General features: G+C 36.6%; 1 protein-coding gene across 1 annotated transcript in view; it reads right to left on the bottom strand.

The window, feature by feature from the left end:
- LOC126484985 (probable RNA-binding protein CG14230) overlaps positions 1 to 14078 on the bottom strand; it is a 90754-nt gene that overhangs the window by 8010 nt on the left and 68666 nt on the right. Inside the window, 2 exon segments of the mRNA XM_050108591.1 lie at positions 3828 to 4064; positions 5740 to 6041. Of these exon segments, the coding sequence (XP_049964548.1) occupies positions 3828 to 4064; positions 5740 to 6041 (539 nt within the window).

Raw genomic sequence — 14078 nt, 5'->3', positions numbered from 1 at the left:
TAATTTCACTACATTCCATTATCCTCGTTTTGCTTTTGTTGATGTTCATCTTATTTCCTCCTTTCATGACACTGTCCATTCCGTTCAACTTCTATTCCAGGTCCTTTGCTGTCTCTGATAGAATTACAATGTCATTGGCGAACCTCAAAAGTTTTTATTTCTTCTCCATGGACTTTAATACCTACTCCGAATTTTTCTTTTGTTTCCTTCACTGCTTGCTCAATATAAAGATTGAATAACATCAGGGACAGGCTACAACCCTGTCTCACTCCCTTCCCAACCACTGCTTCCCTTTCATGCCCCTCGACTCTTATAAGTGCCATCTGGTTTATGTACAAATTGTAAATAGCCTTTCGCTCCCTGTATTTTACCCCTGCCACCTTTAGAATTTGAAAGAGAGTATTCCAGTCAACATTGTCAAAATCTTTCTCTAAGTCTACAAATGCTAGAAACGTAGGTTTGCCTTTCCTTAATCTATTTTCTAAGATACGTCGTAGGGTCAGTATTACCTCATGTGTTCCAACATTTCTATGGAATACAAACTGATCTTCCCCAAGGTCGGCTTCTACTAGTTTCTCCATTCGTCTGTAAAGAATTTGCATTAGTATTTTGCATCCGTGACTTATTAAACTGATAGTTCGGTAATTTTCACATCTGTCAACCCCTGCTTTCTTTGGGATTGGAATTATTATATTCTTCTTGAAGTCTGAAGGTATTTCGCCTGTCTCATACATCTTGCTCACCAGATGGTAGAGTTTTGTCAGGGCTGGCTCACCCATGGCTATCAGTAGTTCTAATGGAATGTTGTCTACTCCAGGGGCCTTGTTTCGACTCAGGTCTTTCAGTGCTCTGTCAAACTCTTCACGCAGTATCATATATCCCATTTCATCTTCATCTACATCCTCTTCCATTTCCATAATATTGTCCTCAAGAACATCGCCCTTGTATAGACCCTCTATATACTCCTACCACCTTTCTGCTTTCCCTTCTTTGCTTATAACTGGGTTTCCATCTGAGCTCTTTATAGTCATGCTTGTGGTTCTCTTTTCTCCAAAGGTCTCTTTAATTTTCCTGTAGGCAGTATCTATCTTACCCCTAGTGATATGTGCTCTACATCCTTACATTTGTCCTCTAGCCATCCCTACTTAGCCATTTTGCACTTCCTGTCAATCTCATTTTTGATATGTTTGTGTTCCTTTTTGCCTGCTTCATTTACTGCATTTTTGTATTTTCTCCTTTCATCAATTAAATTCAGTATCTCTTCTGTTACCCAAGGATTTCTACTAGCCCTCGTCTTTTTACCTACTTGATCCTCTGCTGCCTTCACTACTTCATCCCTCAAAGCTACCCATTCTTCTGCACAATGATGGATTGGCAAAGGTAATATTAAATGCAAAACACGTGGCAAATTAGGGTATTTAATGCAAGACTGCCACTTGAGAAAAGAATTTGTAAAGTAGAATTGGTTCCATCTCGTTTAGAGTCAAAGACTCCATGGCCAGTCAGATGCAAAAGTTAATATTGGGACATGGATATCCTATCCTTGTAAGACAGCGAAGCCAGTTGTGTGTTTTGCAACTCACAGGGCAGGGGACATGGCTAGAGAATGTATGAAAATGCAAGATATTCTGTGAAAAAATAAAAAGCAGGCAAATGAAAGAGAAATATATGATTACAGACTCCTCATGCTGAATTAAACTTTGAAAGTAAAAAATGAGTTAATAGAGTTGACTTGTTCACTGAGTACATTTTGATTATTCAATATGAAGTAACTGTAAAGCCAGGTTGGTTATTGACCAAACAAAAGTATAAAAATTAAGGGTACTAGCAGTCTGGTGATACATATGTATGGAATGGCCATTTCAGATCTTGTAATAGATCGGGAACTAAGTTTGAAATGTGAGTTTCATTTGGTAGGAGGGGAATTGGTTATTCCCTAAGCTAGTTCAATTGGTAGAGACTTCTTTATGGAGCATGTTGAATTAACTGATTATACCAAAGGAACCCTGTGGATCAGCAGCGGACCAATTGAACTGTGTAAGGAGATAGAAGCACAAGTACACAGGAACAGGGGCTTAGAAAGCCACAAACAGATTTTGAAACTGCAAACTGTGAATGCAGTACAGTTCACAGTTACCAGTGTTGATCAAATGAGACAGTAAACAAGAGTAAATTGAGGAAACGTTAACATAAACCACTTACCAGTAGGCAGACATGTCACTGACAGGAAATGGAAGCTACAGAGCCTAAAGCTAAAATAAAGATGCATCCCCATGAGAAGAGGATTTTGAGGATAAAGGTTACAGATTCTAGCTAAGAGAAGGCACTGTTGAGAAGCATCAGACATGCTGGTGAGAGTATGAAAAAACTCTTGAGTAATTAGTGTTAAACACGCAAGAAGAGGTGATTTCTATTGAGATGCCTCACATTTAAAATGGAAGAAGTGCCACAATGTAGCACTAGTCTGAAGCAAACTGTGCATGAGGTAGAAAAGTCTCGAGTGAGAAAAAATCAAGAATTAGTTTATTAAAAGAGAACTTACGGTTACATCATTTAAATGTCGTACAGAAGCAGCCCATAACAGAGTTGTGTTCTGCGTATAATGATGTATTTTATCTGCCAAGAGATTGAAATATACAGATACAATTCAGCATCAAATAAAATTTATTCCCAAATCTGAGGGACAAGTAATTTGCTCCTGTCCTTACAGAATATCATAAGTGTTACAATAGGAGATAAATCAGACGTAACAGGATGATATAATAGTGCCTTCAACTAGCTCCAGGAACTTTCCATTAATAACACTCCAAAAATTTGGATGCATCTGGTAACAATAATTGGAGAATGGTAACCAATTACAGAAAGCAAAATGACACAACTGTGAACACACTCTTCCCACTCCCCCATATCGATGGAATTTTGAAAGGTTTTGCCAACACAAAATATTTTTCAATACTTAACTAAGGAATATTGTCAGACGTTATTACATGAAAAGGACCCAGAACTTACAGCTTTTAGTCGACTGTACGTGTATTATATTTACACAACAATGCTAATCGGACTTCGTTCTGCAACCGCCACTTTCTAAAAATTGATGAACTCAATTCTAATGGACGCATACGGTGAAAAATTGTTTATTAGTTTATATAACATTCTAATTTTTGGAAGTAATCTCTGGAAGAACACATTTTGAAATCGCAGGTGGATAAATGAATTTTTAAGGAAAGAGGTCCATTTCTGGGACACGTCTTAAACAAAAATCAGTTAACTGAGACCCAAACAAGCTAAAAGCAGTGGTGGAATATCCTCTGCCAATGCACACACCAGTCTCTGCTCCCCCCCCCCCCCCTCCCCCCGCCGCTCTCCCACAGCCTCCTGTCACTTTGCCTAGTAGCAGCCTTGTCCCACTGCCAATGGTAGAGGTCATCTGTTCACAAGATACATCTGCTTGTGTGAATTTTGTGTGTGTGTGTGTGTGTGTGTGTGTGTGTGTGTGTGTGTGTGTGTGTATGTGTGTTTTCTGAAGACCACTTTGGCCAAAAACTCATATGTAACTATCTTTTCGTTGTGCCTGTCTGCAACTCAAAATGTCATCTTTATGTGCATAGCAATTTAACCTTTTCATAATATTATTGCTCTATTAGTTAGCCTAAAAAATGTGGGAATGTTAGGTAAATACTCAGTTATGTGTTGTCTATATGTTCCTTTGTTAGTATCTCAGTTTCCACAGTTTAACTCTGTCTGTGACTGTTTCCCAGTTCCAACAGAGTATTTTTGTAGTAACAAATTATTCTTTCCCCCCCCCCCCCCCCCCCCACACAGCTTACCTTTTAGACGGGCATCATTTTCTTTAAAGAAGAATGAACTGGTGACCTTCATATTTTCAGAAATGGTTTCATCACTGTTCTGATTTGGTTCTGTTGATTTTTTCACTTCATATTCATCTTCAGAATCACTAGAATCGTATTTAAAAGGATTCCGTGACCAGCCAATTTGCTTTTTCTTATTTAATTCAGAGTTCTTGTATTTTTCTTGGGAGTACTGTGCACCTGTAAAGCCAAAAACTGAATAATCTATGAAGAGTCAAAAACAAAGAGAGTTTACATATCAACAGATAATTCACATGACACATGTAATTATGAACAGTTACTGTACCAAGTGAAAGAACAGAGGCTTACTACAAACACTATTGTGAATGCACTATTTGTTGTACACATGAGGTCAAGAAACCATGATAATGCTGACTCAAAATATAATACTAAATCTTCATTTAATGTTGTTCTAATACTATCTGCATGGCAGTACTGTTGTTCACCTGTCTCTTGGGTGAAGAGTAACTATTTCAACTTTTCATGCAATCAATTCTGAAGCTGTGTCAAAAATGTAACAATTCTTCTTTTCATACTGATACATATATTCTTTCTTCTGGAACTTTTATTCATATAGACAAAATCTTTAAGGTGTGTGGACAAACTTTCATTCTAGATCCTGGATGGTAGTGGAATAAAACAAAAAGCTTACTGGTATATGAAAACTCTTGACTTACACTACAAAATTATTTTCAAATTCCATTCCCAAGCATAAATGACTATAAGGTGAGAGGTTGTCATGGAACAGTCATTAAACTCTTCATTACAGACATGTTAAAGAATTGTCAATACAACACCTCATATCTTAGTGATATTATAATAAAACTTTTGAAAGCAGACAATTTAATAACACGAATTGAGGTTTTTTTTTATTAGCATAAAATTTACATGAAGAATTTTTAGGATGTGTCTCCTTAAACTCTTGTGGAAAGGGGAGAGGGCATATTCCAAACATAACTACATCAACAGAGCCAAAACCTATTGGCACAAAGCCAATGTGAACTGGAACAATTTTGGGCAAATTATGCACACTTGCCAATAATGTAAGTCACACAAATTGAGGCCACATTAACAAGGGCTTTATTTCCAGATTGTATCTCTTCAAATTTCTTGAGAGATAGTGGAAAAGAATGCTTTCACACCTGCTTTGAATCAGACAGAAAATGATGTACCCAAGATTCACCTTCAGTCACTGTCCCTTCTGGAATGCCTTGGTCACAGACATGTAACCTCCGAACTGGTCAAAATGTACCACCAGCCTCTGTCCCCACATGTTACCTATTAGATTCCTGGCAAGCAGTAAGCACTAATCATAAAATGTGTAGCTACCCATGTACAGTATCACACACTCTTCTTTACAAAATATGGAATATCTCTTCCAACACACATAGATAAAACTTGGGACTCATTTAAAATTGCTTTCTCAGTGCCCAAGATATTCAGCAATATTGTCAAATTTACTGATAATGGCTCATCAACATGGCTTCTAACAAGGGCATGCACCACATGGAAATGTTGCTATAATCCATGCACCATATGGAGGTATTGCTATGATTCATACACACTCCAAACACTTCAGTTTGAATTTCATTTGGGCCAAGTCTTTTTACTACCACAAAAGAGACTACAGTTTGCTCCTTTTGTGTGGGTGATGCAATGACAAATGCCATTTTTGCTCATCACCAGATGGTGCTGCCATTAGGGCAAGGGTTGCTCTAACTCACATCTGGAAAAAAATAATGGGTCTACTTCCTGGTAGTCCCTGGCTTCCTAACCACAATAATATGGTGACAAAATCCTTCTGTGTTACTTTTCAATATATTCATACACTCAAGTTTACACATTGAAATGTTTTAAATTTAGTACAAACCTTTATCTTCTGTGGACCCAAACATTTCAAGCAGACTGAACTGGGCATCATTTTGAGTTTTGCTCTTTAGGGTTTCTTTTAGTCTGTCTGTAACACTGTAAAATTTTTCTTTGGAAACTTCCACTTTTGCAGGTTTCTCATCTTCAACCTCATGATCTTCCTCGTCCTGCATTTTCAGACCATTCTCTACATTCATTTTTTTGCTTTCGTTCTCTATTTTCTCAGGTGTTGTAACTGTTGCAACCTCAAATCTCTTATGATCTGCTTTCAATGGATCAAACCTTAGCATGCTCCTACTATTACTGAAACAGAAAGATGGCAAAGGGTAACACTGGAGGTTCACATGAATTTTTCAATATAGATATCCCTACATAATGCAAATAATAGCACACACAGTTACTTACAGGAGAGTGTTCTTAATGTCAAATGTCAACAGTGTATGCTTACAAACGTAAATTACTATTTCATAGTGTATACGTAGACAAGAAAGAAAACTCCTGGCTTTCTCTGTAAAAAAGTACTTTTTCCTGGCCGAAAATGCACTTTTCCTAGGTGAACGTACATTTTTTCCTTGTTAAGTGACAATATACTATTCCTCGGAGCTGTAAAACATATCAATCTTTCGAATGATGAAGGTTTCATACACAGGCATAAAACTGCCCGGTACTTTAGGAAACAAAACCCAGCAAAAACCAACGCGTTTTGGAAAGATATTTGATGTGTGACAACATTTACACTAACATATGTTCGTATTACCAACGTCTAAACATGAATTCCAACATCAATTCCACCAATACAGAATGGTAGCTTCTGAAGCACTGAAATAAAGATTAAAATGCGCTTTTGTCTGCCAATCATAGTTAATGTCATGCAATCTCGTCGGCAAATGACAGCAGATATTCAGAGCATAGGACAAACAGTAATATCACCATTAAGTAGTGCGAACACACAAATAGGAAAAGTTAATGGTTTGAATTAATATACATATGGTACAGTCACAAGAAAAGCTGAGTTTTCACATGTAATACTGGATGTCAACAATTTTTTGCTGTTTCTTTCCAAGGGTGTAACTAAGCAGGATCCTAAGGGCACAGCATAAATTGCAGCGGCTGGATATTTCTGACAAGCACCATTATAAATTTCACTGCTGTACACCAATCATTTCATGGATTACCTGGCTGAATACATGTTCTGTCAAGCACTTTGACTTTTTCATAGAAAAGCCAATTTTGTCTGAAATTGCTCAAGAACTAACTCTGCACCTTTTTAAAAATAATTATATTTTTTCCATCATTATTGCATAATATATAATCTAAGAAAAAATTAAAATAAATATGATAAGCCAACCTTGAAACTTGGTCTTTTTTGGTGTGTGTTACAATTTAAGATATATAAAACACAAATGTACCACCAAAATTTTACGTAATAGCATAAATGACAGGTCTTCTGGGCCCAAAATTTTTCTAAGTAGCTAGTCCTCAGTGTTTAGTTCTGGGTGAGAGTCTAATGCTCTGGATTTAAGAAATTTGTCACACATTCTCACACATAACATAATTCATCTTGCTTAAAAGAAAATTTGCTTTGAAAGTAACTCTTCTCAAACCACCATTCACAATATTTTCCTGCGACCTGTTAGAAATGCAAACAGTTGTGACGTCATGATCATTGAACCAAAGGCCACTAAAAGATGCATTGAAAGCAGTTTGTTGTTACGAAGTACTGCGTAGTCTTTGACACATTCTGCTGTTGGCAGACACTTGCATGTACACTGTGTTTTGTTGATGTAAATGGTGCATTTTCTTTGCAATTAAAGTTTTATTTTGGTGTTTTTTTCTCATTAGTGTTTTATTGCTGCAGTATCGTTCTCCAGTGCCAGGCTATAGTAAAATTTGTTGTATTAGTTCTTACCAGTCAAAACTATAAAAAATTAACTGGAAACTGAAAGAATGAAACTTTCTCAAAATTCTACAAAATTGCCTGGTTTTTCCTAGATTTCATCATGTCAAAAAAATTCCCAGGCTTTTCCCAGATTTTTCAGTTGTCCCAGGGTGTATATACCTTGTACTTATTTTATTTTATTTAATAGCAGTAGATCTTAGTGTACTTTTCCTGTTGAGGAATATATTCCATTCTAAAACCCCGGTTTACTCTAATCATGCGTTTTCTCCTTTGCAGTCCGTGAGCTTCATGTAAAACAAATAAAACAACTCTAAAAGAAGGTTTACTTATAAGTATGAGGTCTCTGTGTAACATCTCATTTATAGGCACAAAGAACAGCAATATCACAAAGAATCGTAAAGCTTGCTGTGATCTGAAGGCACCAATCATGTGCATGCCAATTTGGATGTGTCTGACGTGCCATTCAGGGTCTGCTAGACATCGTAGTATGCGGTGCCATAGTGTTTTAATTCTTCACAATTTCTGTAAGACATGACAGAATGTAATATACTTGGGATATGGGATATTCCTGCAGGTTGTAAATAATTTAGGAGTAATGAGTTGCAGCTGATACCATTAGATGATACAACTAGATATAAGCAGCTCTCAAACTGATTGCACTCAGCATGATGACGAGTCAAAGTAAGATAAGTTACATCCAACACAAAACTTTTGCAATAAGTACTTTGCAATAAGTTTAATCCTGAGCACATTTCAATTAAAAAGATTCTTACACATCATGTGTACTACATACAAACACATAATAATTTCTGTATCTGAGGCCTTTTTTTAATGAATTCTGTGACAAAGCAGTCTCACATACTGTTCAGCACAGCATAGAACTATAAGGCCTAAATTAAGGGAATACTTGGCACCCTGTTGAGTAAGATAAGTTACATCCAACACAAAACTAAGAGACATTAAGCTGGGATTGGTCAGCTCATACAAACACCTGGGTGTAGCATTTTGTAAGAGATAAGAATTGGAACAATCACATAAGCTCAGTCTTAAGTAAAGCATGTGTCAGACTTCGATTTATTGGTAGAATACCAGGGGAAATGCAACCAGTCTACAAAGGATACTGCTTACAAAACAATCATGTGATCCATCCTGGAATACCGCTCAAGTTTGACAAACCTGTACCAAATAGGACTAACAAAGGATATTGAACATACCCAGAGAAGGGCAGCATGAATAGTTACATATTTGTTTGACCTGTGGGACAATGTCACAGAGATGCTGAAGAAAGTGAATTAGCAAACTATTCCATGAAAGTCTATTTACAAAATTCCAAGAACCAGCTTTAAAAGATAACTCTAGGAATGTATTACAATCCTCATATACCTATTGCTCCCACAGGGATCATGAAGGCAGGATTAAATTAACTACAGCACACACAAAAGCATTTAACAGTCATTCTTTCCACACTTGATATGTGAATGGAATGGAAAGAAGCCCCAATAACTGGAACAATGGAAATTACCTTCTGCCAAGGACTTCAAAGTGGTCTGCAGAGTATAGATGTATATTCAGAAATGCTGAGGTACACTATCAGTTGTATGAGGGAATTGAAGTAAAGAGTGTTGTAAAAATGTTCAAATGACCAGAACACGTGGCAAATATGAAAAGAAATTTATTTAGCAGCATTTTTTCAAAACTTGATAAACAAAGAAAGCAAATTTTTGAGGAAACACATTTTTTAAAATATTGTACTGAAAGAGTAATTACATAAACAAGGTAATTTAACATTTACAAAGATTTTGTATGCGCATTTCAGATTGAGTGCAATATTTCTAAAATTTCCGAATAAAGGGATGAAGCTTCCAAGTTTTTTTAAAAAGTCGATAAATGCAAGGATGGAAGTTAAAAGTTTGTTAATTCAAATTTTCTATTTTTATCATTTCTTTCTTTCTTTCTTTAACATTAATCACAAACAAAGCTCCTTTATTGGTCATTCTGCTTAGAAATACAATGATTTACTACAGTATAACACTTCAGTATCACACTGTTTCATAAGTGTTCGATAAGCAGAACTGCAAAATACCAATACACATCACTATAATACAACACAGAATACAGGTACATAATATTACACTGGAAATCTATTGATCACTTTCAACAATGCCCTAGTAACGCTTTTCTGCTCTTTCTGACACACAAAATGTCTCTCAAGTTTCAAGACATACTTTCCCTTTTTCTTGCTGACCATGTTGTTCTTTTCCAAAGGGGCTCACTTCCTGGCTACAGTTTCTGGATTCCTGTACCTCAATTCTTACAAAATTTCCGTTATAAGTATCTGATAGTGACAATAATACCTTCCTCTTAGACTTCACCTACAGAGAGCTTTTGTATTGGCTGATTCTTTAATCACATTTGAATTTTCCTCCTCCATTACTGCATAGAACTTTTCTGCACAAAGTTTGTGCAACCTATGATTTGTTATTGATTGATTCTTTTCCTCCAGGTCACGTTCTTTTTGAGGTTCTGTATTTGGACATCCTTGATGTTACTTGAAATGTTGCAGCACATACAAGTATGGCCTGGCCATATTTTTTCCTCATGCTGTACTTTATTGAAACAGTATTCTTCTTTTTTCACTTCTTTCTTGATGTTCCTCCTCCCTCACAAAGCTTGCACGAACTGAGCAATAATGAGGAGCAAAGTACAGTTTACATATATTGATCTTTGGCTTAAATGGCCAAAAGCAAGTATCAAGTTTTGCAAAAACCCTTATTTTCAACACCTTATAACAGCAGCATATTTCAGCTTTGATAAGACCATTTCCACGGGTCACATAAGGCAACAATCCTGATTTGTAACTACAAAAATATAAATTTTAAACAACTGAGTATTTATTATCTTTTGAAAAAATGCTGTTCAATTGTATTTTATTTATTTTGCTACAAATGTGAATATACAAAACTGGTAATGGCTGACTTCAGATAAATGTTTCCAATTACATCAACAATTATTCAACACCTTTCAAATAATCATTTGATATACTGCCACTAAACTTGGGATAACAGGCTTCCATAACTCGCTGATGTTTTGTTGTTGTTATTATTGTTGCTGTTGCGGTCTTCAGCTTTAAGACTAGTTTGATGGAGCTCTCCACACTCGTACACCCTTTGCAAATTTTTCAATTTTGCGTAACTACTGTAATCTGCATTCACTTGAACCTGCTAATTGTAGTCAAGCCTTGATCTCTCTCTAGAGTCCACGCAGGATACTGTGGTCTACGCGCAGTGACCAAAGTGCTGGTCAAGTTCATTTGTTTGTTCAGAAGGGGAGGCCGACAGTGTTTCATCCTCCTTTCTGCTAGTCGGCAATGATAGAATCCAGACACACTCCCTGCCATCTTTCTCAAATGATTTTACAGAAACTATACAGCAAAAAAATTCACGTTTGCAGTACATATAGCTTTCTATGTTAGCTTTATGTTGTTGTGCCCAACATTTTGTTAATGATTTCAGTTATTGTGATATTTCCATGTAAGTAAGAAAGTGCACAAAATTTGAAAAAGTTTGTAATGAAAATTACGGGTCACTACGATTTTGTTTTTGGTGGATATTGTATAATATGTTACTGTGTATGAAATTTAGCCAACATACTGAATTTTTTTAATACTTGGGTGGACATCTCTACCTGCCACCAATCTCGAGAAAATTGATCTGATGTAGCACATACATTTGTAATTGCGTGCAGTTGCGATAAAGCCAGAGTGAAATATGCACAACATTCCTCGTATTTCATAAATGGTACGAGATATCAAAATGAGGTGTTAGCAAATGATAGTGACCAATGGAGAGTATTTTGCCATATGCTTACTACGCAAACCTTTATTATCTACTGTGTTATTTCCCTACCTACAGACTTTTTCAGTGAAAGAGTGTAATTTTTAAGTGCCACCGATAGTTGGTGAAACAAGAAATGCGTGGGTTTTGTAACAAAATAAGTAAAGTCACTACATGTTTATTCTTGTACCGAGCATGTGCTTTTTCATGTTACTAAGCTTACTTTTCCTCAGTTTGCCACTTAAATCACTGTTTCACACTTCTTTCACAACTGCATCTGCACAACATATTAGTGAGGTGACACTATGTAAACTCCACTGTGTTTTGGCAAAAGACGCAATTTTTAAGATGGCAACAAGAAAAACATGTAGGTTTTATCCCAAATTTGCCACTCATGACACTTCTCTGAAAGTTACAAATGGTTAACAAGCCATTTTGTTGCTTTTGTTGCATTTTCGGCAGAATTTTTTCTAGACTCTAACTAAAGAAGTGGTGACAGTAGATCTTTTTGAATGGTCACCATGTAAGTGTCAGTATGGAGGGGCTCCACTTAATATTTACAAAAAATGTGAGCATAGGCTTCAGTTTAGATTGGTTCTTCCCCCTCCAGCACTCGGCATTTCCCCTACTGCGCCTGCCCATGAACCCAACCACTACCACTCCCCCCCATGTGCCTTGCTGATAGCCCATCTACAGCTCACGTTGTTATGCGCACACACTACAATTTCACCACCCACACTTCCTTCCATTACCAAATTAACTATGCCTCGGTTCCTCAGCTTGTATGCTACCAGCCTACCACTTCTCCTAATCAAGTTGTATAATAAAGCTCATTTCTCCTCGTATTTCACTCAGCACCTACTGATCTGTACTCAATCTAATACATATATTTTTCAGCATTCCACTGTAACACCACTATTTAAAAGCTTTTATTCTCATCTCACCTACTCTGTTTATTTCCACATTTCACTTCCAGACAACATTAAATTCCAAAGAAATACTTTTGGAAAAAAATTCGTAACACTTAAATTTATATCAGGCTTTATTAAATCACTGCTTTTTTTCAGGAAAGCTTCTCTCCCTACTGCCAGTCTTCATTTTACATCCTCTGTCACTGTCAGTTTTTTGTGGCCAATATAACGATGCTCATTAACTACATAATTTGTCTATAAATTGTGAATAAAAGAGCTGTTAATATATTCCAAAAGCAGCTCCGAAAACATGAAAAGCTGAAATGGCGTCAAGTTCTCTGTAAATAAAATATAAACAAATGCATCCAATTCACTCAATCCACACAGCACCTTTTAATATTGGCAGATCACCATATTTACCCAAATGCAAGCAGACATTTTTTTCTGATTGCCATGGCCCAACAATGTACCTGTGGCTTCAGATCCTGGGGCAAAGCCTACGAAGTTCTGAAAAATGCCACTAGAAGCCACCGTAAGTAGTTATTTTCACACAGAAGCCATTTTGTTCCTGTTTCGAGTATTTAATGTTTACTGTTTAAGTTGGGGGATATTCAATATAGCTCATATTTGAATTTAGCAGTTTTTTCAAATTTCACAGCAATAAAAATAAATCTCTTTTCATATTTGCCATCAAAGCAAATGTTTTTAACAAACTTGCAGAAGTTGGCAAGCATGGTCAATACAGTTTTACATTTTGACAGTTCCAACTCTGTTCGGAACCTATCAGCACACATTGATGTACATCAAACCATTTCTAAATGCTGTCAATATTCACAACATAACAATAATATATGTTTCACTGACTTAGTTTAATTTCATATTCACAATTACAAGTAAGTTCCACATTTGGACACAAAAGTCCTTATGGAATCTTGTTACTTCTGTGAGAGATTTCTATTATAACAGATGATCAATATGAATTATCTGCATTGCTCATAATGGCTGAAATTTTCCCAAAGCTAGACCTCCCCCCCCTCCCCTCCCTTCCCCTAACTTCATTTATGTGTCTTCCACTAATCCCTGAGCCAGTGGGAGCAGTGCTAGATACAATGTTTGCGGATGGTACACTCATATTTCACCCTTTGTGTCAGCCTACTTTAGTACTTTTGTGAAGTGCCAGGTTTTAGTCTACCATGGTGAAGCGTGTTCATTATACTGCGAAGCTGAAGACAGAAGTGATTTCACTCACCGAGGAAACACCAAAACATGCTGCAGGTTAGTGATAAGGGATCAATAAGAATAAAGTGGGACGCTGGAGACAGCAATACAAAAGCAATTTCTGGGCCAAAACATGGCGATTATTATACATTAGAAGTTGTGCTGAATGATTCTGTTAGGGAGCAGCAGCAGAAATACTTTTACCTGCCAGTGCAGAAATTATCCAAGTTACAGCACATGAAGTTGCCCGATGGCAGAAAATTACGAATGTGAAGGAAGGGAAGGAAGCTGCAATTGGATTGTCTGTTTCATGAAACATTGGGGATCTTCTCTGTGTAGGCAGACTTCAGCTAAATAGAAGCTTCCAGATAACTATGAGCAAAAACTCCTCATATTTTAGCGTTTCATAATCAGGTAGTGCACCAAAAATAATTATCTGCTTGGTCAGATAGGTAATGCAGACCAAACTTCGATGTCT

Source organism: Schistocerca serialis, chromosome 6 (genome assembly GCF_023864345.2).
Source record: "Schistocerca serialis cubense isolate TAMUIC-IGC-003099 chromosome 6, iqSchSeri2.2, whole genome shotgun sequence".
Classification (NCBI taxonomy): domain Eukaryota; kingdom Metazoa; phylum Arthropoda; class Insecta; order Orthoptera; family Acrididae; genus Schistocerca; species Schistocerca serialis.
The sequence above is the reverse complement of the archived record's forward strand: the minus strand, read 5'-3'. Positions and strand labels throughout refer to the sequence as shown.